The sequence below is a fragment of the Anabrus simplex genome, chromosome 1 (genome assembly GCF_040414725.1).
Source record: "Anabrus simplex isolate iqAnaSimp1 chromosome 1, ASM4041472v1, whole genome shotgun sequence".
NCBI classification, from domain to species: Eukaryota; Metazoa; Arthropoda; class Insecta; order Orthoptera; family Tettigoniidae; genus Anabrus; species Anabrus simplex.
In genome coordinates, this window is record NC_090265.1 from 271,510,041 (window position 1) to 271,534,335 (window position 24,295).

General features: G+C 40.0%; 1 protein-coding gene across 1 annotated transcript in view; it reads right to left on the reverse strand.

Moving 5' to 3' along the window:
* The window catches only part of LOC136863526 (carboxypeptidase B1), a 144,667-nt gene extending 120,578 nt beyond the window's left edge, over positions 1–24,089 (reverse strand). The window contains exons 1-2 of the mRNA XM_068226003.1: positions 23,853–24,089; positions 3,406–3,603 (exon numbers count right to left, since the gene is read on the reverse strand). Of these exons, the coding sequence (XP_068082104.1) occupies positions 3,406–3,603; positions 23,853–23,920 (266 nt within the window). The 5' untranslated portion in view covers positions 23,921–24,089. The remainder of the gene's footprint in view (positions 1–3,405; positions 3,604–23,852) is intronic.
* Positions 24,090–24,295: the final 206 nt, after the last annotated feature.

Genomic DNA, 24,295 nt, shown 5'->3' on the forward strand with positions numbered 1-24,295 from the left:
TACTTTGTAATAAAGTGAGGAGAAATAGTTCCTGCTGTTGATGGGGATGATAGAATACATCCAAGGTATACACTGCCTGTCATTAGAGGTGACAAAAAAAGGCTCCAGAGGCTTTCGACTTATCAGTATGAGTTGCAACCAAGGGATCCCTAGTGGAGCCTAGCATTCCTTTGACTTACTCGTGTAAGTCTGTCTTTGCTATCTGATCTCCGTTGTTCACTTCTTGTCTGTTTCGATCCAGACAGTATTAGGTTTGCGAGGCCAAGGGAGTATTTCATTTTCACGCCCTTCGTGGCCCTTTTCATTTTCTTGCCAACTTCATTCTTCGAAGGTTCAGAACTCTTGCATTTTTCCTCTCATCAGTGTTAAGGGAGAGTGGTTTCCCAGTTGCACTTCCATTTCAAACAATAATCACCACCACAACGAAAGAACTGCCAGACCACCCTTGGTGCTTAGATATTCTACACTCGGTCCATCTGTGAGCCATAAGAATATGGGAGTTATCTATGCTGCAGGTGCCCAAATAACGATGACACATCTTTCTGTTGCATCACTCGCATCATTTTACTAAATTACCTTTTAACAACATGAGATCTTTAAGGCTAACGGCCGTTGGCATTGCTTCCCGTATACTTAATGATTGTGTGATAACACACTCCTGATTCAAAGACACGGATAGGTGCTTATGTCATACAGCCCGCAGAAATCCCACCATTTGAGCGAAATGTTCTACTTTTTCAACACACCACAACCAAAACTAATCAAGTTTCTTATTCATCTATATATATAACATAAGGGTTTTGTCTGTACATTGCTCAGAATTTAAAAAGGATGGTATTTCTGTATCATTCGTGTCCATAGTAACAAGGAAATGCACTTTCTAAATTTTCCGTAATGTCTGTCTGTCTGTCTGTCTGTCTGTCTGTCTGTCTGTCTGTCTGTCTGTCTGTCTGTCTGTCTGTCTGTCTGTCTGTCTGTCTGTCTGTCTGTCTGTCTGTCTGTCTGTCTGTCTGTCTGTCTGTCTGTCTGTCTGTCTGTCTGTAAACGCAGCACGAGAAAACGGCTGATGAAAATTTAATGAAAATCGGTATGCAAAGTTGGGGAATAAGTAGCTACAATCAGGGCCATCAATAATTTTATTCACGCTGAGTGAAATTGTAGTTAAGGGGAAGGCCTAAAATTTAATTTCCGAATATTTATGTTATTTGTGGTCATATCTTAATGAAAATCAGTATACAAAGTCGGGCAATAAGTCGCTATAAGCTAGACCATAAATAATTGTATTCAGCCTGAGTAAAATGGTGGTTTAGGGGAAGGCCTAAAACTTAATAATCAGACATTTATGCTATTATTGGTCGTATTTTAATAAAAATTGGTAGGCAAAGTCGGGAAATAGTCGCTACAATCTGCGCTATGAATAATTTTATTCACGCGTAGAATAATGGTAGTTTAGGGAAAGACTTCGAATTTAATTCTCAAATATTTATGTTATTAATGGCCCTATCCTAATAAAAATCGGTATACAAATTCGGGGAATAAGTCGCTACAATTTAAGATGAATATAGGACCTTTGGTCTTGGAGTGGTTTGTATATCACCGATATGATAAATGAAAATTATTTTAAAATATAGCTGAAGTGCTCTGTAGAACAAGGCACTATGTTTCGTAGTATGTCCTCAGACATAAGCTTGTGTACTGGAATGGGTGAATCTCGGTTCAGTCCCATCTTATTTTTGAAGCTGCTCAAATACACGAGCCTCGTCTCGATAGATTTACTGGCAAATGAAGGAGTGTTCCAGCACCTTGGCTTCTACGAAAACAGTAAAAGTAGTTAGTGGAATGTAAAACGAATAACATTATTTAATAAGACATTGTTCAGCAACACTAACAGAGTGATGTGCTCTGTTCAGTTTGCACGACAGAGATTCGCGTTGTCACCTGTCTCTTTGCTGAAGAATACTGGCCCCACCTGTCGTGCCCCTCTTTTGAACTCGCTCTATCACTTTCACTGCTGGAGACCAGTATTACTTCACACTGTCGATTGTGCGCTAGAATATGATAAAATCTCTCGTCACTCTATAGAGTGATAAATAAGTTACAAGATTGTGAGCAACTGCAACGTGACCTCGAAAATGTTGTGAGATGGACAGCAGGCAATGGTATGTTGATAAACGGGGCTAAAAGTCAGGTTGTGAGTTTCACAAATAGGAAAAGTCCTCTCAGTTTTAATTACTGCGTTGATGGGGTGAAAGTTCCTTTTGGGGATCATTGTAAGTATCTAGGTGTTAATATAAGGAAAGATCTTCACTGGGGTAATCACATAAATGGGATTGTAAATAAAGGGTACCGATCTCTGCACATGGTTATGAGGGTGTTTAGGGGTTGTAGTAAGGATGTAAAGGAGAGGGCATATAAGTCTCTGGTAAGACCCCAACTAGAGTATGGTTCCAGTGGATGGGACCCTCACCAGGATTACCTGATTCAAGAACTGGAGAAAATCCAAAGAAAAGCAGCTCGATTTGTTCTGGGTGATTTCCGACAAAAGAGTAGCGTTACAAAAATGTTGCGATGTTTGGGTTGGGAAGAATTGAGAGAAAGAAGAAGAGCTGCTCGACTAAGTGGTATGTTCCGAGCTGTCAGCGGAGAGATGGCGTGGAATGACATTAGTAGACGAATAGGTTTGAATGGCGTTTATAAAAGTAGGAAAGATCACAATATGAAGATACAGTTGGAATTCAAGAGGACAAACTGGGGCAAATATTCATTTATAGGAAGGGGAGTTAGGGATTGGAATAACTTACCAAGGGAGATGTTCAATAAATTTCCAATTTGTTTGAAATCATTTCGGAAAAGGCTAGGAAAGCAACAGATAGGGAATCTGCCACCTGGGCGACTGCCCTAAATGCAGATCAGTATTGATTGATTGATTGATTGATTGATTGATTGATTGATTGATTGACTGATTGATTGACTGATTGATTGATTGATTGATTGATTGATTGATTGATTGATTGATTGATTGATTGATTGATTGATTGATTGATTGATTGATTGATTGATTGATTGATTGATTGATTGATTGATTGATTGATTGATTGATTGATTGATTGATTGATTGATTGATTGATTGATTGTAGCTTTCGTAAATGAAGTGTCAAAATCCTCGCCACTGACTGCTCCTGGATTTTCTATGGGCGGACAAAGTGCATTGGTAGACCAAATCAAATTGTACTGAAATCCCCTTAAAGATCCCCAAGATTTTACGTCCGAGACAGCGGAAGGTGGTGTTGCCTTTATCGGCCTATTACTGCAGAGGAGTAATTTTAATGACAGATTGCTACCGTTTATAACGAAGTAGATCGTAATTTTATTCGAGGTAAGTATCTAGAACTTGTTTCAATTTACCTCTCGACGTCTGAAATAAGTTCAGTGTAGGGCATTCTGTAGTCACTGAGGAACTCCATGAATTTCTCCCTCTGGTCCGGGAACACCATAATGTCGGTCTGATTTGCATTGCACCATACATCATAACCTCTACGATCGTAGAACTGATCAAGAAGAGTTCGCTGTGACCTTGATGGAGAGAGACGGAACACCTTGCAACTGGAACATAAAGTAACAGATTTCGTTATATATCTTTAAGAAATATGTGTAAAAGTTGAAAATACGTTCATTCATACATATATTTTACCACGGCTTAAACCAATGTACTTACGGGTTATTAGTTTTCGAGTCTGTTAAACATAGTTTTAATTTGAACAGCATCAGCAAAGAAACCAATGAGTTAAACACTCAGAAAACAATCAACTTTCCAAGTGAATGCTGGGAAACTAAGAATACTCATTAGTGCTCCTAATTAGGATACATTTTTTAAAGAATATATTTCGTTGTGTCCTTTTTCCGACTTTTGTTCGGGACGGTTCCTGTTTTATGGCCAGATGTCCTTCCCGACACTAACCGTATGTGAAGGGATGCGTTCCTTATTACGTGTTTCTGTGGTAGTTGACAGTCTAATATGTTGTGTGAAGGTGAAGGAAAGTGTATTAACCTTTCCGTCCCTTGCCCGAGTGAACTCGGATGTCAAGATGTCTCCCGCTGTCCCAAATATGAGTTTACTCGGATTTCAAACAATGTGCACTTCTCCACTTCCGAGTTCAGTCTGACGCAGTAGTTTTGTTGTTAATGACATATTTCTTTGTGTCCTTTCTAAATTTGCTATTTCGATTGTCGTGAGTGTGATTGTTCTATGGTGTTATTTCGATCTTGGTAGTTTGAATAATAGGTAACGTCATGAGTTATTGGTGAACCGTGTTATGATTTTCGAGTGCGCTGTGAATTACTTTACCTATTATCTACGTAGGCCTAATTTGGAATGTGGCAGTAACATGGAAGAAGCTGGTCGGTAGCGACATTTGATGGTACGTGTTAGTCCGGACACATATTAATGGATCCGAGCCTAGAACATGTCAGTTTATTATAATTCAGGTTATAATCATGTATGTCATAACTATGTCGAGTGTTCCTTGTTGAATTGTCTTCGGAATATATTACATTGGTAAGTTACATGCGAAGTGTTAGATTTATGATTGGTACATATATATTTGTTGGTCTTCGTTTGAGTGCATTTAGTAATGAAGTACGGTATGCGAGACGTTCTTGAGTTTATGACATATTTTAGTTTAAGACTGAGTGTTTGATGTTCCTCATTCCAGTCCCAGTGTTATGGTATACGTATTCTGACGCGTACATACACACCTAACGGCAGGAGTTAGCCGCGTTCATGTCTCATGTCCTATATAATAGAGACCTCCAAAACCTATATTCCTCAATTCTGGACACATTGAGTAACATGTTGACGGAGCCGTGGTCATTAATTATCATTTACAAGCCTCGACCAGCCCAACTGTAGGGTCATTTACTTGTTAATCCCGCGTCTCGGCTGAAGATGCCAACATTATTTGACTAGTACCGCTAAGTTTTGGGCCACATTATTTAATACTGAGATGAGGTTTGAATGGCATCATTACTAATTAATTAAACGGTGTGTATATCTATGAGGACATCTGCCATTCATTGAATTATAGTTTAATACTGTAGTTACTTCTGGGTTAAGTTGTAGTGTGCCTCAGAGATGTGCTGTTGTGTTGTTTTATTTGTATCATTTGTGTAATGTGTTTTTATCTTTCGTTTTATGTTATTTTAATTGCTTCATTAGGGAGATATATCGTTAGAGGTATGTGCGCACTTTATTATGTGTTTGGTCTCTCATGGGTGTCGGCATCCTTTGTTTATAGTAGATTAGATTAGATTCAGTTTCACTTATTTTACTGCGGAAAGAACGTCATTAGGTAGGCTCTTGTTATGGAAACAAATCTGAATAATGGAAAGTTATGTGACTTGGTAAATGATATATATAACAGGATAATTTCAAAATCTGATGTAGCCAAAGTTTATATAATAAATAATTACCCTTATTTTACGGGAGTAACTTGAATGATAATTTCAATTACGGGTTTGGATATTGTCAGAGTAATTAATTCATATTCATATTATTTTTCTCTTTTAGCCTTCAACTTAATAATATTCGTTCGTTTCGTCAAAGAGACAGCATAAGGATTTATTGATTAAAAATATGACAGACCTGAATATCTCATTTGTTATCTGTGTAGATTAGATCCATGATTATGTATACTATTATTTCATCCATTAGTATATAATATGTCCTGAATATAATGAATATGTAAAATTGGGAACGACGGGAATGATTAGATACAATCATCTGATACACCAAAATGGTACCAGAATAAGTTCACAATAGGTAAACGAATGTAAAATCATCGTAATTATCCATTCTATTAGACTAAATCTACGATGTTGAAAATTGATCGACCAATAGGATTCCAACTACAGCCACGTTTCCACGTCATCTTCGATTCTTGTCAATATGGCTTCATATGGGACATCATTCAATCAGCATCGTTGCACCATTGACTAGCTGTGGTGTTCATAAATTTCAAACTGTTCTCGTTGGTAAAAGGACGCGTGGAAGGCCCTGAGTGCAGAGACCCATCCCTCCGACTGTACGGGTGCAATATTATGACCTTTCCTACTTTTAAATGCTCCGCTCAAGCCTATTCGTCTACCAATGAGAGTCCACACCATTTTCTTACTGACAGCTTGGAACGTACCACTCAGTTGAACATCTCGCCTCCTTATTCTCAAGGCTGTGCAGCCCACACGTTTAGAACATTTTTGTACCGCTACTACTTTGTCGGAAATCATCCAGAGCATATCGTGCTACATTTTAAAATTATTTTCTAGTTATCGTATCAAGCACTCTTGGTGTTGATACCATACACAGGAACCATACTCTAAATGGAGTCTTACTAGGAACTTAAGTCCTCTCCTTTACATCCTTACTCTAGCCCCTAAATACCCTCATAACCACGTGCAGAGACCTGTAATCTTTCTTTACAACCTCTTTAATATTATTACCCCAATGAATATCACCTTCATAAGACTTATGGTGATCCCCATGAGGTACTATCACTCCATGAACACAGTAATTAAAACTGAGAGGACTTCTCCTCTTGGTAAAATTTACAACCTGACTTTTAATCCCGTTTTCCATCATGCCATTGTCCGCTGTTTATCTCACAACATTGTCTAGATCTCCCTGCAGTCGCTCATAATCCTGAAACTCATTTACTACTCTATACAGAATAACATCATCTGCAAATAGCCTTATCTGTGATTCAAGTTCATTATCATATATATATATATAATGTATAATAAAATAAAAAGGTCTAATAATCCTGCGCTCTGCGACTCCCATCTCCCAGTTGACACTTCACCTACTCTATTTTCTAGAAATGTAGTCACCCATACAACCTGTTAGAAATTCTTTATCTGACTCCATATTTATATTAAAACATACTTTATTTTCTCTCGTGCAAACTATATTGAAATTCACCTTCTGACATTTTTATAAAAATAAAACAAGAACAACAACCACATTATTAGCATATTAGCCCATGATAGTTACTTACTCCTAGGAACTCTCAATCAACAGCTCAAGTATAAAAGAAGTATTTATAACATCCTCCCACCTTGGAACTGTGAGAACAATTTCAAAACTGTACTCTTCTATGGGGTCCTCCAACCCACCCCACTTGAGTCACAGTACTTGCACTAGACGACCACTTTTTGTCGTATAAGAACTCTGTCCTGATGTTGCCCCTAAGCTCAGTTTTCTTTTAAAAGTTGTTTGGTCACTCTCTACCTCCGGAGGGTAAAGTCTTTCAATTGGGCGAAAGAGAACTCCATCTTTCGTTTTCACTTTAGCCACACGCGCTGCACCATCGCGACCAGGGAAGAGCGTTAAAATTCTTGCCATTCTACCCTTTCCAGTTTCTCAGAACCGAGTAATACCATGTCACCTTCCTTGAAAGATGTTGCCTTCCTTCCTTTGGGACGTTGTACCAACTGTGAGAGATATTATTTCCTGAAGCGCTGTTTCAGTTCTTGAATTGTACTGTCTGAAACGTAAGCGAGAACGGAACTTTTCTTCCTCTAATTCATCTAGATCTGATATATGATATGCATTGATCTCATGTAGAAACATACTTGAAGTTAATGGGGTTAAGTCTTCTGGATCCTCTGATACGTATGTTGGTGGTCGGACATTAATCATCGATTCCATATCACACAGTCAAGTTGACAGTTCTTCATAAGTCAGAGCAGACTTCCCGAGCATCCTCTTCAGCACCTCCTTGGCAGAGCGAACCAGGCGCTCCCACCAACCTCCCCACCAACAAGCTGTGGTAGGACTGAACTTCCACTCGATTTCTTGTAGCTGAGATTCATTTAGGATTTTCCAGACAGACTTTTTTTAAGGATATTTGCAGCTCCAATAAAATTAGTTCCGTTGTCACAATATACAATGGATGGACGTCCTCTTCTTGCAATGAATTTCCTTAACGACAGAAAAAATACTTCAGTGCTGAGTGAAGATACGAGTTCTAAGTGTACAGCCCTATAAATTGCACTCATATACAATGCAATCCACACCTTCGAATAATTCTTTAAAATCAATGGTTCAGCAAGATCAATTCCAATATCTTCAAATATTGCAGCATTCTTGATACGATCTTGTGGTAGCTGAGTACTCTCTGATTCTGCGTGCTGAGCTCTGTGTCGCTTGTACTGTATGCACTTGGAAATCACATTTCTAATGGCTCTCCTACTTCGAATAATCCAAAACTTTTTCGTCATATGTACAAGGAGAAATTGTATGCCAGCGTGACAGTGAACTTTATGTTGTTCTTTGATCAAGGCATCAACTACATCATGATTCCTGGGTAATAACAAGGGGAATCGGAAATTAAAGAGGTCATTTCTCATTGTGATCTTTGTCTTCACCCTGACCAGTCCTTTACTGTCTCGAATTACTTCAATCCGCTGACTGTGTCACCTTTTTGAGGAAATAACTCCTCTTGTACACACTTTATAGTAACTAATTCTGCTTATCTTAATTCTGAAAATGTTAGTGGGCCATTTTGCCTCTCTCTACTACATCGAGCGTTGTTGTAGAACCTTAATACCCATCCCATTACTCTTACTCTTTGAGAATAGGTGAAATAATGTTTTAGATCAATGCCCATCATTGTTACAGGTTCGTCTGTGTTTTTCTTTCTCTCTGAAACAATGATGTCCTCATCATATTTGCCTTCATCAGCGTGATAAACAGGCCACTTCTCTTCAGGGCCTCTCAGTCAGAGGGGTCCCTCACACCGGTGGGATCTCGCCAATTCTGGTGGATAGCACTCTCTTGATAGTAGGTCTGCAGGATTATAAACTCCAGGTACATTCCACCATTGTTGTGGGTCAGTAAGTTTTCTTATTTCCTTGATTCGGTTGCCGACAAACGGACACCAAGGTTCATTTCTTCTAATCCATGCAAGCGCAGTCGTGAAATCACTCCAAAAGTAACCTTTCACATTTTCTAAAGAAATGGTGATCTGACTAACGAAGCAAGACGACTTCCTATAAGACAACCTAACAATTCTAGTCGAGGAATAGTGACACTTTTGTGAGGTGCTATTCGAGCTTTTGCCAGCACTAACTGAACTGATACACCCTTCTCATCCTCGGTTCTGAGATACACTACTGCTCCGTAGGCATGTTGACTGGCATCAACAAAAGTATGCAATGACCAAGACTGTTTATCTATCTTTCCACCAATTACCAGTCTTTGAATCTCTATTTCTTCTAAGTGGCCAATTTCATGGTAACGCTGGTTGAACTCCTTCGACATTATATCAGGTAGAGGGATTAGTAATTGATAGGAGCTCCGACTGTTAGAGAAGCCGTCGCAGTCTTGAGAAAGGCATCATGTCTGTAGTTTCCTGATGTCGAAATGGAAGACAACTGAAGACCAGTTTGAATGCTGTTGATTAACCAAACTACTATCTCCTTCCGAGACATGGGTATTTACTAAACTGAAAAGCAATGAGGCATGTCGAAATAACCTTGTTGGTGTAGAATAGTTATTTATTTCTGTTATAAAAGGGTAAATTGTGTCGTCTATTCGCAAGAGCAGCTATCTCAAAAATGATAAAATCAACTTTCTGTGCTGAATGTGTCCTCTGTCCACTTCTACACAAGACAGCAAACTGTTATCTGTAAACTCGGCCTCTAACCAGCATATTTTCTTCATCGAAAATTAGAGTTAGATAAAATATGTTCAATTTCTAGTAACTAAATACTTTGGGACTCATTGGTGAAATACAGAAGTGCTAAAGTTTTACAGAATGCATTGATGATAATAATAACCTTCCACAAAACAACCCAGAATATAGGGAAGATGCATGTGAGTACAGTGTAGACAATGTCATTAATTAATATTTAATTGTGGTTCATTTTGTGTGGTTGTTTACACTGTACTGATCTTTTTTAGTTAACTTTTAAATAAAGCATTTTTTGTACATTTTCATTCCTTCAGTTTCTTTCGTTTGGTGCAAACCCGGCCATCTCCAAGTTTGAAATTTAAATATTCCAAATAATTATACAAATAAATCATTGATATTCTGTAATATTCATTACAATGCCATTTATAACCGCTTAAGCAAATAAAAATTATTCTAAATCTCGTTATTCAGATTTTATACGTCTGTTGGGTTTCTTAAAAAACTGAAACACTTGGAGATGGCCGGTTTTGCAAATAGAGGACTCACCTGTAAATTTACTCATGAAAGGGTACTTTCCACGACAGTAAAATGTATTGTTAATCTCGTGTGACATACAAAGTTTCTTTTATCCTATTAATGTGTATATAACGTATTTAATATTATTGTTTGTGTTGCTCAGTGCGTGAAACGGAGCCTCTTGTCATCGATCATTGCATAAACAGGGTTCTGTTCTTATCGGTGGGAGTAGTGTTTGTTGACAAGGAGATATAAAAAAAAATTAAAACTTATCTATTTGTGGACGTGTAGACGTCGGAAATGGAAGTTGTAAAACTTATTTTTTTAAATCTGTACAAAAATGTGTTTTATAAATGTAATTTTACATTTAATTTCATAAATGAGTAGATATGTTAATAAAAAAGTACACGTATTTCGCTTAAATTTTAATCGTTTTAAGAGTGAATTAAAATGTTATCAATGATTAGAAAACTGTATTATTCCATCATAATAAGTATAATGGTTATCACATCGTTTCTAGGGAAATACGTATGTTTTACCATCGTATTTTGGTTGCTTTGATGACAGGAGTGAAGTTAAATTACCACCGTAGGGAAGTAAGTAAAAGAATAGTTTAAACAACGCTTTCAAACGTTTCAAAGCAACAAACATAATATCACTGAAACTCTAATTTTTATTAAGCAGAAGGTGGAAATGAAGAAAACAAGATATTCAGTGCGTGACGGAAAGATAATTGACCAGTCTAAAAATCTATTGCCAGTCTTCGATGTCGTTCGGGCGGAAAATCGACTTCGACTCGTAGGTACCTTACTGCTTACCTCCCGTATAGTTTATTAATTCACTCCCATGAATAATCCCATTGTTTAGGTGACCAAGACTACTTGATAACCCAGTAATGGAAAGAAACTATCATTTGGCATAAATATGTCCTACGACTGGGAGTCATCTGAAATTAGCGATATGAGATGTTTAAGACGATGTTACCTAGCAACCGTGCAGGCTAAGTCTTATGTCAGGAAATGATCTGAAATCAGCGACACGAATTGTGCGGCGGGATGTTACCTAGCAGCCGGGCCATGACTGAGAAACATAATATACTGTAAGGTATAGTTATGATCATCTGTTTTCCCAAAGGGATATTTGACACCATTTTTGTTTTGTCATGTTATGTGCATTGGGGATTGTAGTGGCTGATCGATATTATCTCTGCCTTACTCCAAAGCAACAATAACTGCACGTGTGAATTTTTTAAATGAAAAGTCATGTCCCTACCATTCGAGGTCCTGTTCCTATGACCATCATATCTCAACAATCATGTAAAACTATAAATCTGCTTGTTTGTTAAGCTGTGGAACTATTACAAAAACAAATATATCTGTACATTGCTCAGAATTTGAAAAAAAAAATGGTATTTCTGTATCGGTCATGTCCGCAGTAACAAGGAAATCCACTTTTTACTTTTCCATCATGTCCGTCTGTCTGTCTGTCTGTCTGTCTGTCTGTCTGTCTGTCTGTCTGTCTGTCTGTCTGTCTGTCTGTCTGTCTGTCTGTCTGTCTGTCTGTCTGTCTGTCTGTCTGTCTGTCTGTCTGTCTGTCTGTCTGTACACGCATCACGAGAAAACGGCTGAAGATAATTTAATGAAAATTGGTATGTAAAGTCAGGGGATGAGCCACTACAACCTAGGCTATAAATCATTTGATTCACGCTGAGTGATATGGTAGTTTAGGGGAAACCCTAAAATGTAATTCTTAAATATTTATATTATTAGTGGTACTCAATCAATAAATACTACATAATTAAAGTTATATAGAATTAAGTTTCCGATCATTTATGTCATACATTCTTACCGTACCGGCAATGATAACACAGATATTCATGAATTTGTATTTTTATTGCTAAGTCCATATCAACGCCGAGTCACGAGAAAATGGGTTAACAGAATTTAATGAAAACCGGTATACAGAGTCGGGGAATAAGAAACTACAGTCTAAGATATAAACAGTTTTATTCACCCTGGATGAAAGTGTAGTTTAGGGGAAGGCGCCTAAAATGTAATTTTTAATACCTACTGTATGTTATTGGTCCTATCGAAAAGTACTACCTAACAGAAGTTATAGAGAGTACAATTTCCGATAATTTATGTTTTATTCAGTTTTACCGTACCGACTGTGATAAGAGTGGTATTTCAGAGTCGGAAGAAAACTAAATGTGAAGGCCTACAATATCGAAAGCGCATAACATTGATCAACAATAACATTACGTTGATCATTGTTTGTTGTGATGTTCTTTGTCTCTTATGCTGCCCCTCAACTCCGATAGATGGGATTACTGCTGCGTACCGAGTATAATAGCCTGACTGAATATTGGCGGGAAATAGCCGGGGAATTAGAAAACTTTCTTCTTTAGCGTGCCATTCCTCTGGTTTAAATATTTCCTGATACTGCTGGTATGTAACACACTGGTTCATCATAGTATTCCGGCTATTTGATTCCCACTCTGACGCGCTGTTTTGAATGAGCGGTGTGCACACTTAAGGTAGAGGCTCACTTAGTAGCAGTAGTAATAGTAGTAGTATGACCTCTTCTAGAATTACACTTTAGGTCTGTTCCAAATTATAGCACCACAATTCACCAAATAACTCAAAATTCAACCCATAAAGAGCCGTTTCTTAAGAAAAGCTTCTTTCTCTTCCTCACTTTTATTAAATTCTACATTAATTTTATTCCATATTAGCAGTGAAGAGGGGTTTTCTGCCCTGGTTTGGAGGAAATATTTGCCTCCAAGTCAGATAGATTTTTCCGCCGCCAGTGTAGTGAATTAAAATTTTCCGACTCATCGGATACTCCTAGGAAACAGATTATAAAAGGGCATAGTTTTTGCCCTGGGACTTTCCACTCTTCGACTCCCCCCGCCAAAAAAGACGAAGAGTGTTCACGGATCACGGCTGTCTACGGCTTGGTCATTCCAGCTCTCGAACTTTGGACTGTTAGATCGGCAGCGTAGTAGCCTACTGTTCGTTAAAAGTGAGAAAATATGTGGCTTGTCATTTGAACGGGTATTTCATATGAAAGCATTGCTTTTAATCACGCCATTACTGCTGATGTCATTGTAATGACCTATGTTCATTTCAGTTGGGAAAACCACTACGACAGTCTTTCTGAGGATGTTAAAAGGTTGGTGGAGAGTGAGTATCTGCAATTATAATGAAAACTCCCCAACCTGATTTTGACTGATGGTACGCAAGCGGGCCTACCATTAAAATGAAAATTCCCTAACCTGGTCTTCATATGAGGAAAGACTTCCCCGTCGCGTTTCTAGGGTAGCGTCATGAGCTATGCAATTGAATACAATTTTGCTCACAACGTGTACACTACCTAACCTAGAATTCTGCACACAATGTAGAATTCCGCAGCGAAGCACGGGTACATCAGCTAGTAATAGTAATAATATGGTATTGGTTAATAATAACAATAAACAAATAAACCAGTCGTGCACAGCCCTTTAAGGGTCTTGGCCGCTAAGACGACTTCTACCCATCAAAATGGCCTTCAGATACTGAAGGCTCACATGATCAAAGTGTTTACATCCTTAGCCATATTGCTTGACTTTTACGACTGGGTTTATCATTCGTCATATAGGCAGCCACAGTATTCAGCTCGTTTCAAAACCTCTGTTCCAGCCTTCAGTCCGAAACTGAAATCCTTGGACTGGACAGGAATCGAACCCAGGACCTCTGGGCAGGACACGGACAAGCTCCTCCTGCACCTTGGGACTAGTTTATAACATACAATGTCCCGCTCCATGGTTAAATGGTCAGCGTGCTGGCCTTTGGTCACAGGGCTCCCGGATTCGATTCCCGGCAGGGCCGGCAATTTTAACCATAATTGGTTAATTTCGCTGACACAGGGGCTGGATGTATGTGTAGTTTTCATCATCATTTCATCCTCATCATGACGCGCAGGTCACCTATACGTGTCAAATAAACATACCTGCATCGGGCGAGCCGAACTTGTCCTCGGACACTCCCGGCACTAAAAGCCATACGCCATTTCATTTTTTTCATTAAAATACACAATAATAATAATAATAATAATAATAATAATATCTATGGTTTCAATTACACTGTACAGGTGTCAGGGGCGTAGACTGGGGTGGGTTACTGTCTCCCCACCCGCGATGTTTAAGAAAATAAAATAAAAACGGACAAAGACAATAAACTAAATAACCATTCAGAGACATAATTATAAAACCAACAAATCGCTATCTAGCCCGTTTTACTCCACTAGATCGCGGAAAAATGGATCTCTGTTAGGTGATCTAAGCTGAGTTTCAATTTTTGGCAGGTAAACACCAAATGTGTCATCAGAGATCTTTCACTAATGATATCACACGGCTTGGAGTGTCGAACGTATACTTCCCCGAACTTAAAAAATCCGAATACCTCTGCCGGATTTGAACCCGTGATCTTCGGATCTCGAGGACGGCCACTGATGGAAAGAGGAAACTGTTCAGAATCCATAGCAACGGAAAGAAACATAAAATTTATAATAATAATAATAATAATTTCGTGTGGCTATTTCTAGCCGAGTGCAGCCCTTGTAAGGCAGACCCTCCGATGAGGGTGAGCGGCGTCTGCCATGTGTAGGCGACTGCGTGTTATTGTGGTGGAGGATAGAGTTGTGTGTGGTGTGTGAGTTGCAGGGATGTTGGGGACAGCACAAACACCCAGCCCCCGAGCCACTGGAATTAACCATTGAAGGTTAAAATCCCCGACCCGGCCGGGAATCGAACCCGGGACCCTCTGAACCGAAGGCCAGTACGCTGACCATTCAGCCAACGAGTTGGACAAATTTATTATTATTATTATTATTATTATTATTATTATTATTATTATTATTATTATTATTATTATTATTATTATTATTGAGCCTCCGTGGCTCAGGCAGCAGCGCCCCGGCCTCTCACCGCTGCGTTCCGTGGTTCAAATCCAGGTCACTCCATGTAAGGTTTGTGCTGGACAAAGTGGAGGCGGGACAGGTTTTATTCCGAGTACTCTGGTTTTCCCTGTCATATTTCATTCCAGCAACACTCTCCAATATGATTTCACTTCATTTGTCACTCATTAATCATAGCCCCAGAGTAGTGCGACAGGCTTCGTAAACCGGCACAATTCCTTTCCTCGCCGCTAGATGGGGGCTTCATTCATTCCATTCCTGACCCGGTCGAATGACTGGAAACAGGCTGTAGATTTTCATTTCTTTATTATTATTATTATTATTATTATTATTATTATTATTATTATTATTATTATTATTATTATTATTATTATTACCGAGAAAGTGGCTGTGATGGTAGGTGCGTACAGCTGTGAGCTTGCATTCGGGCAATAGTGGGTTCGAACCCAACTGCCGGCAGCCGTGGAGGTGGTTTTCGGTGGTTTCCCCTTTTTCACACAAAGCAAGTGCTGCGGATCTACCTTAATTAAGGCCACGGCTGCTTCCTTCCCACTCCTTGCCCTTTCCTATCCCATCACCGCTATAAGATCTATCTGTGTCGGTGCGACAGAATGTGTAAAAATTATTATTAATTCCGGATCACAAATGAAGAGACAGTGAATCGCTTTAGAGTGAGAATTATTTGGTGAAATTTGACCAGAAGAAGATTGACTGGACACACCTTGAGACTCCGAATGTGTAGCCAGACATCTTCTAAATGCTGACATCTTAGGACTTGGAAGGTTTATTTTCTGGTCTTCAATCGCTGTGTGCGCGCGTGGGAGAAAGGAGACGAGCTGCTCGACTAAGCTGTACGCCTGTCGTAAGAGGGGACTACAAAGGGACCCCATGAGCTTGGGTTGGCCCTGGCTCAGTCTGGCATAGCTTCCACTTACTTATGGTAGGGTCCTCGCTTTCTTTTTGCCGATCTCTTCTCTTCCGACAACGACGGTATTAGGCTTACGAGGATTTCCTCACACTTAGTGGACCTTCCCTTCCTCACCAGGCTCCTCACTTTCATCTATCCTATCCGACCTCCCTTGGTCAAATCTTGCTCTTTTCAGACCCCGACGCTAGTAGGTTTGCGAGGGCTAGGGAGTCTTTCATTTTCACGCCCCTCGTGGCCCTTGCCTTCCTTTGGCCGATATCCTCATTTTTTGAAGTGTTGGACCCCTTCCATATTTTCCCTCTGATTAGTGTTATATAGAGGATGTTTGCCTAGTTGTACTTCCTCTTAAAACATTAATCACCACCACCACCACCTTCCCTTCCTCATGCCAAGACTTCCATTTTTCAAAATATCGGACCCTTTCCTTTTTCATTTCTGATTAGTGTTAAGAGGGGGTTGTTGTCCAGTTGTACTTTTTAAAACGATAATCACCACCACCGTCATCTTTCTGCTCTTCAAAAATCGATCTACCTTCGTCGGGTTTCAGCTCTTGTCTTTGGTGTCTGTGGCAGTAACGCAGAACAAGAACCACTGAAGTGAAGTAATAGATAGCAAAACTGCCTATGAATTCCAAACAATAGAATTAAATACTCATCCAAGTATCTCAGCCATTTGACTAACAGTAGTCTTGTTGACAAACTGATAAACCAGACCTTGTGACAGATGGCCCTAAATTAAAATAGTGTCACCTGATCAGTGTGCAATTTCCCTTGGCGTATTGCTTAGCTTTCGTGCCAGGACCTACTGACTGTCATATGAGGTGATGTTCGTTAAAGAGAAAGTACAACCGAGCAATCATCTTCTGTTAACATGAATCACAAGAGAAAAACGAACAGGTTCGAAACTACGAAGGATTAAGGTAGGCTATCGGCAAAAGAAAAGGAAGAGCCACGAACGGTGTGAGAATAAAAGACTCTCTAGGCGTCGCAAACCTAACACTGTCGGAGTCGGAAGAGAATAAGAGTTGACCAAGAGAAGTCAGATAGGAAACAGGTACGTGTTGTGATATATCACATTCTCGCACTTTATTCGCAACTAAGAGATATTATTATTATTGTAATTATTATTACTATTATTATTATTATTTCATTTGTGTATTTATTCTTAATATTTTTTTAAGCTCGAAAGTCTCCATACGTGATATGAGTAATTTGTTTGTACAAACGGACGGGTAAACAGTTTGGACATTTCGATTAATTATTTTTATTAATTTGTTTTGTTTCAATTATTTTATTAATTTACTTGAGTTATTTTATTTATTCAGATGTCTTATATATATTACAAATGACGCCCAAGCGTGAGGCGATTTAGCATTTTATTTTATTCATATTTTATTATTTTCAATCATACGTCAACTGTCACCCAACAGTAGGCCAATGTTTATTAATTGTTATTTAGATATATCACACTGTCACAAGAAATTGGAAACACTACCGAGCTCAGTTATGGGTCCCGTGGTCGCCAACTTAATCTCCTAAGGTGAGAATTCCAGCGAGTTCCGCTTTGTCGTCTCTTACGACTACTGAGAATAACGTCTGTAACGTCTTTGAGGTTGAGCCAGAGGTACTCCTGAAGCCTGTGGTGTGTGGATGGGGACGGCCCACGGAAAATAAAGGTGATTAGTACGCGTGGATGTTGACGGGGCGGAAGGACGCAGGGCTGTTTTGTCGCCTGATATGTACAAAGAAAGAAGGGAAATAAGGCATCACTGGTATGTGTGTTAGAGTGACTGTGAAGTTGAGTAGATGATAGGGAAAATGTACTACTGAGCCTAATAATAATAGCCGTCCGCTGCTGTTCGCACAATGCATGAAAGGGTTAATTTGCTTTGCATTGCGGATAAAAGCTGTGATGGACGTTACAGTTTATTAATGGAAATGCATAATATTTGTTTTGCTGAATGCTTCATTTCATGGTGACACCCAAGGTTGGCTAAAGGGAAATATTTCTTTAATAGCTCCAGTTCTTTTATCGTATTCGTTCCTTAGAGAATGAGGTATCGGCGAATGAAAGCAAAAGGCCACAATGTGGGTAAAAGTTACCCTAGGCCTCGCATAATACCGTCGGTGTTGGAAGACAATATTTGACTAAGGAAGGTGGTGGTCGTGATTATTGTTATAAGAGGAAGTACAACTAGGCAACCATCCTCTGTTTAACACTAATCAGAGAGAAAAAATGGAAAGGGTCCGACACTTCGAAAAATGAAGGTATCGGCCAAAGGAAGACAAGGGCCGTGAAGGACGTGAAAATGAAAGACTCCCTAGCCCTCGCAAACCTCAAGGCCCTACACCGCTGGCTGCGCAGAAGCCTGTGACTGGGGAAGACATGGCCATGCGCGTACCGCCATGTTGCGGGCGCTCCTCAGCTTGACGCAGGAATCGTATGGAATTCATGCTTTAACTTGCATTTTGCACACATGAAAACATTCGCCTTATAAAATTAATGACAGCCTACACCGACTACCGTGTACACACGCAATAAATATACATAATATCAAGACTGTGGTAATATTAAAATATACTTCTGTATAAAAAACTGAACAATCTACACAAATCCTTTGCATAGCCTATAGGTGGCGCACCTAAAATAAGAAACCTTTAGCAGACTGAATAAGAAGACTGAAAAATACACTACTACAAAAGTACACTAGCGGTACCTCGAAAATGATCATGTCGCTCACTTTAATATAAGAGTCATGTTTGTAACTGATGTGCTTGAACATTGTACGTATGGCAAGAAGGCCAGACTCAAAGGACGAGAATCACGTGGCAATCTGTCTCTTGAGAAACCTAGGATCAACAATTATTTAGCTTTATTGAATAACTTATATGAAGACATGTTCAAAAAGCGGTCTACAACTTAAGTATGATTACATATCGTGAGATAAAAATTACCTGTCTCTCAGCAGACTGGCGAACACATAAATTAAATATTGACAAACTCCTGTACCGGTACCGATAATAATAATCTTCAATATCAACAAAAAAAGGAAACCTGTGAAATAAAATCTTTCTATGAAAGGTAAATAGCTTATGATTCCTCTCAGACAAGTTTTTGCTAGTGGATTTACGTCGCACCGGCACAGATAGGTCTTACGGCGACGATGGGATAGGATAGGCCTAAGAGTTTGAAGGAAGCGGCCGTGGCCTTAATTAAGGTACAGCTCCAGCATGTGCCTGGTGTGAAAATGCGAAACCACGGAAAACCATCTTCAGGGCTGCCGACAGTGGGATTCGAACCCACTATCTCCCGGATGCAAGCTCACAGCCGCGCGCCCCTAACCGCTCAGCCGAACAGCAAATTTTACTCAATTATCTGAAGAGATTGTTTAAAAAGTACATGACTGCAGAAATATTTCTAAAACAATCAGATACATGTTTTATCATTTTCTGAATATGAAATACCGGCTCTGCGGTGTAGGGGTAGCGAGTCTACTTCTTACCCGAAGTCTCCGGGTTCAATCCCCAGCCAGGTCAGAGATTTATACCTGGATCTGAGTGCTGGTTCGAGGTCCACTCAGCATACGTGATTACAATTGTGGAGCTATCTGACGGTGACATAACGGCCGAGAGGATTCGCCGTGCTGACCACATGCCACCTCGTAATCTGCAGGCCTTCAAGGTGAGCAGCGGTCGCTTTGTAGGCCATGGCCTTTCGGGCCTGTTGTGCCATGCGGTTTGTTTGGATATGAAATAACGTAATTGGATGAGTAGACGTTAAATTATCATGTTTGTGTGATTTGGATTTAGGTAAATGCTGCCTGACATTCGTTACACTGGTGCTAGTCTTCTGTTGTGTATTTCTTAAAGTGAAATTAATGTCTAGGGTTAGTTTGAGTTTCTCTGCGAGGTTTAGGCTTAAGTTTTATTTTTTACAATTTGCTTTACGTCGCACCCGCACTGATAGGTCTTATGGCGACGATGAGATAGTAAAGGCCTAGGAATGGGAAGGAAGAGCCCGTGGCCTTAATTAAAAGTACAGCCCCAGCATTTGCCTGGTGTGAAAATGGAAAACCACGGAAAACCATATTCAGGGATGCCGACAGTGGGCTTCGAACCCACTATATCCCGGATGCAAGCTCAAAGGTGTGCGGTCCTTACCGCACGGCCAACTCGCCCGGTTAGGCTTAAGTAAGAATGTTATCATTTATGATGTAAAATCCTCCTCATAATATTATCTTCTTAAATATTACTGCTTTTACAAACTCATTCTGAATTAACATAATCTGAGCACATACAACTTGAAAGTGCGTTCTAATTTTTCTCTAATATGAGCACCATGGTTTACACCAAAAAGAAAATAAAATAAAATTGAAAGTGAAGCACTTGCAAACAAAAAAGATTAATTTCATAGTGAAAAGTTAATTTGATTAGCGTTTTCTAATGCAGACTAGGATTGACAAGATTGTAATGAGCTTTGTTTAGACTTTATATTGTCAGATTTTTCTGGAATAGCGTATTAACAATTGTATTCTTTTATTATAAAGCAAGCGGGGAAGAACTGGAAAAAATAAGACATATGATACTATTAATCATTTTTCAAGTAATTGATAATTTGAAGCAATACCTTACCCTACCTAATATTAGAAGGTTTTATCAAGTTGTATCAACCATATCTTACAGATTCTATGCCCAGGTTTACCAAATTTGTAATACCGCTACACAGTTTGTATGAAAAATATGTAGTCTTTTTCAGAACAGCTTTTTAGTTCTAAAGAATTATCCCCGTTGAATTGGAAAAAGGCAAACAAGAAAAAGAAGCCTAAATATGCTAAATTTCATGTCCATGCGTTCTCTGAATCAACCACCCTATAACCTGCTTAGTTCTCGATTATGGTAAATGAAAGTTATTTTTTAACAGTTCAGTTTCTACTCACATGTGAAAAGAAATACCAGATCCCTTCTGATAGCAGTCTGTACAAATGAAGGCTGCACACGAATTCACCCTCGTGAATATCTTTCCATTCCATAGGTAATGCCTAACTTTAGGCCTAATATAGCCGATCAATTTAACTAACGTAAAGTATCAGCTCTCACATTCCTTGAAAATATTTGACAATATATTATCACTCTGTCACATATAATACCAAACCAGATCCACTAACAGGCATGATTCAAATCGAAAATATGCAAGGGTCTGTAAACATTACCACGTGCCAGCCCTGCATTCGAAGCTGAAGCGCCCGCAACATGGCGATGCGCGAAAGTGTTCAATATTCCGCTTAGCATCAGCGCGCTCTGTGAGTCTAGATAAGTAATATTAAAGTCTTTGGCAAACCTAATAGCGTCGGGGTCGGAAAAGAACAAGAGTTGACCAAGGGAGTTCGGATAGCATAGATGAAAGTGAGGAACCTGGCACAAGTAAGTGGAAGCAATGTCAGGACTCAGCTGAGGGCTCCGTGGTCGCCAACCCACGCTTCAAAGTTCAGAGCCCCTGGGGTCCCTTTTAGTCGCCTCTTACGACAGGCAGTGGATACCGTGGGTGTTATTCTACCGCCCCCACCCACAGGGGGATGACTAAGGAAGGTTGGATAAGAAAGATGAAAGTAACGAGCCTAACACAAGTACGTGGAAGCAATGCCAAACTCAGATAGGAGCCCTGTGATCGTTAACCCGCTCTTCTGCTGTTCTCTCGTGTTAACAGCATTATGCAGTAAGTCGCCAGTCTGCCTATATTTGTGTTATTTGCTCGTTTCTTGACTAGGTCGACGGATTTTAATTTTAGTCAGTTAATTCCCTTGGCTTGGAAACTCGGTGTTTGTGCTGTCCCAAGATCTCTACCACTCATCCAGCACATACAATAATAATAATAATAATAATAATAATAAATAATAATAATAATAATAATAATAATAATAATAATAATTTTATTTGCTTTGCGTCCCACTAACTACTTTTACGGTTTTCGGAGACGCCGAGGTGCCTTCATTTTATCCAGCAGGAGTTCTTTTACGTACCAATAAATCTACCAACACGAGGCTCACGTACTTGAGCCCCTTCAAATACCACCAGACTGAGCCAGGATCGAACCTGCCAAGTTGTGGTCAGAAGGCCAGCGCCTCGGCCACTCAGTCTGGCCGCACACAATACCATCCTCCGCCGCAATAACATGTGGTTTCCCACTTCTCCACCAGCCAAATGCCAGGATGGTACCTAACTTAAGGCCACGGCCTCTTCCTTCCCTCTTCCTTGTCTATCCCTTCCAATCTTCCCATCTCCCACCAAGCCCCCTGTTCGGCATAGCAGGTGAGACCGCACGGACGAGGTACTGACCATCCTTCCCGGTTGAATCCCCAGACCCACTGTCGCACGCTCCAGGACACTGCCCTTGAGGCGGTAGAGGTGGGATCCCTCGCTGAGTCTGAGGGAAAAACCAACGCTGGAGGATAAGGAGATGATGAAGAAGAAGAAGAAGAAACCCATGTGTGTTGCATATAACTTATATAAATTAGTATTTCTAAAATGGTGTGTGCAACTACTGTACAACTTAATGTGGACGAATGTGGGAGTGGTTATGCACGAGTATGGGCTCGGAAGAGTGTATAAAGGAGTATGAGCGAGGGTAGGAATGACTAGGTCTTTTTAGTCTTATGTATATCAGAAATGAAGATAGTGGTGGTGGTGGTGGTGGTGGTGGTGGTGGTGATGGTGGTGGTTACTGTTTGAAGAAGAAGTACAACTAGGCAACCGCTCTCTATTAACACTAATCAGAGGGGAAGACCCGGAATGGATCCAACTCTTCGAAAAATGAAGGTATTGGTCGAAGAAAGACAAGGGCCACGAAGGGCGTGAAAATGAAGGACATAGTGTTGACCATGAGAGATCGGATAGGATAGATGAAAATGAGGAGCTTTTCACAAGTAAGTGGAAGCAATGGCATGACTCAGCAAACGCCCCGTAGTCGCCAACCCCCACTCTCAAGTTGAAAGCCCCTGGGGTTATGTTTGGTCGCCTCTTACGACAGGCAGGGGATACCTTGGGTGTTATTCTACCGCTCCCACCCACAGGAAGTAAATTAAGACTTTTTCTAAGATTACTGTGTTTGGAGTGTAAAGACGTACATAGAGCTTAATATTCAATAGAGTTTATGTAAGCAAAGCAAAGCAATGTCGCCTCCGTACAGGCCATGAAGGCCCTTGGAGGAGTGGAAGGTAAAGGCTTCCACCAGTTAACCTCGGCACGTGATGGGGTACAGTGGTTAGCTTTACGCCCGGCCGCTTTTGCCCCCAGGAATTAACCTGGTACTCATTTTTGGTGTAGGCTGAGTAAACCTCAGGGCCGTATGCATCTCCGGAAGTGGAAAGCTCGTTTCTTAAATTTTACGACTTCCTGACGGGGATTCAAACCCACGTCCTTCCGGGCGAACCGAGCACGCCTTTACCGCCTCGGCCAGGCAGCCCCTTAGAGTTTATGTAAACATACATATGTGGGGATAAAGGTACTTCCGAGTATGAGGGGCACGCCTTTTTCATCTACCACCCTTGGATTGTACAGATACCGTAAAATTTAAAGAAAATAAATAAAATTAATGAATAATAGTATTTTAAAATGTTAGCCTTATTATTTCAGACACCCACTGCCTTATTTTCACTCATTGTCACAAACATTCGTTAGTATTGCTCTTGATGAATAACACAAATTCGAAGGCATCTCAATTGCGAAGTCAAGAAGTAGGTAATTTAATAAAGAATGAAATGAACATACCCAGAGTAGTTCTTCCGCTCAGCCTCTAGCTCCCCCAGCAGCAACACCAGCACCAAGACACGCCACATCTTCAGTGTAAGAAAGAGGATCCACTACTAGATTTCTATTTAAGTTTCTGGTTTAATGACTTGTCTAAGTGCCTCATCAGTCAGAGCGGCACGTCACAGTTCCTTATTAGTGCACTATCGATCCACCTTCAGGTCGAATACCAGTTAGGACAGTCTGTCGCTTACCACTTCCGGCTTACTTATTTACCTACATACAGGAATTCCCGTTATTACCAAGGTGCCACCAGTTAAGTAACCTTCCCACAGTAACTTTATTTTTGACCCGCTTTCATTACGTGACGATTAAATTTACGACATGGTGTCTGTCCCCCTAATTACCTTCGACTGACAGAACCGCCTGCAGAGGAATATTCCAGGGGACTCTGGTCACCTCAT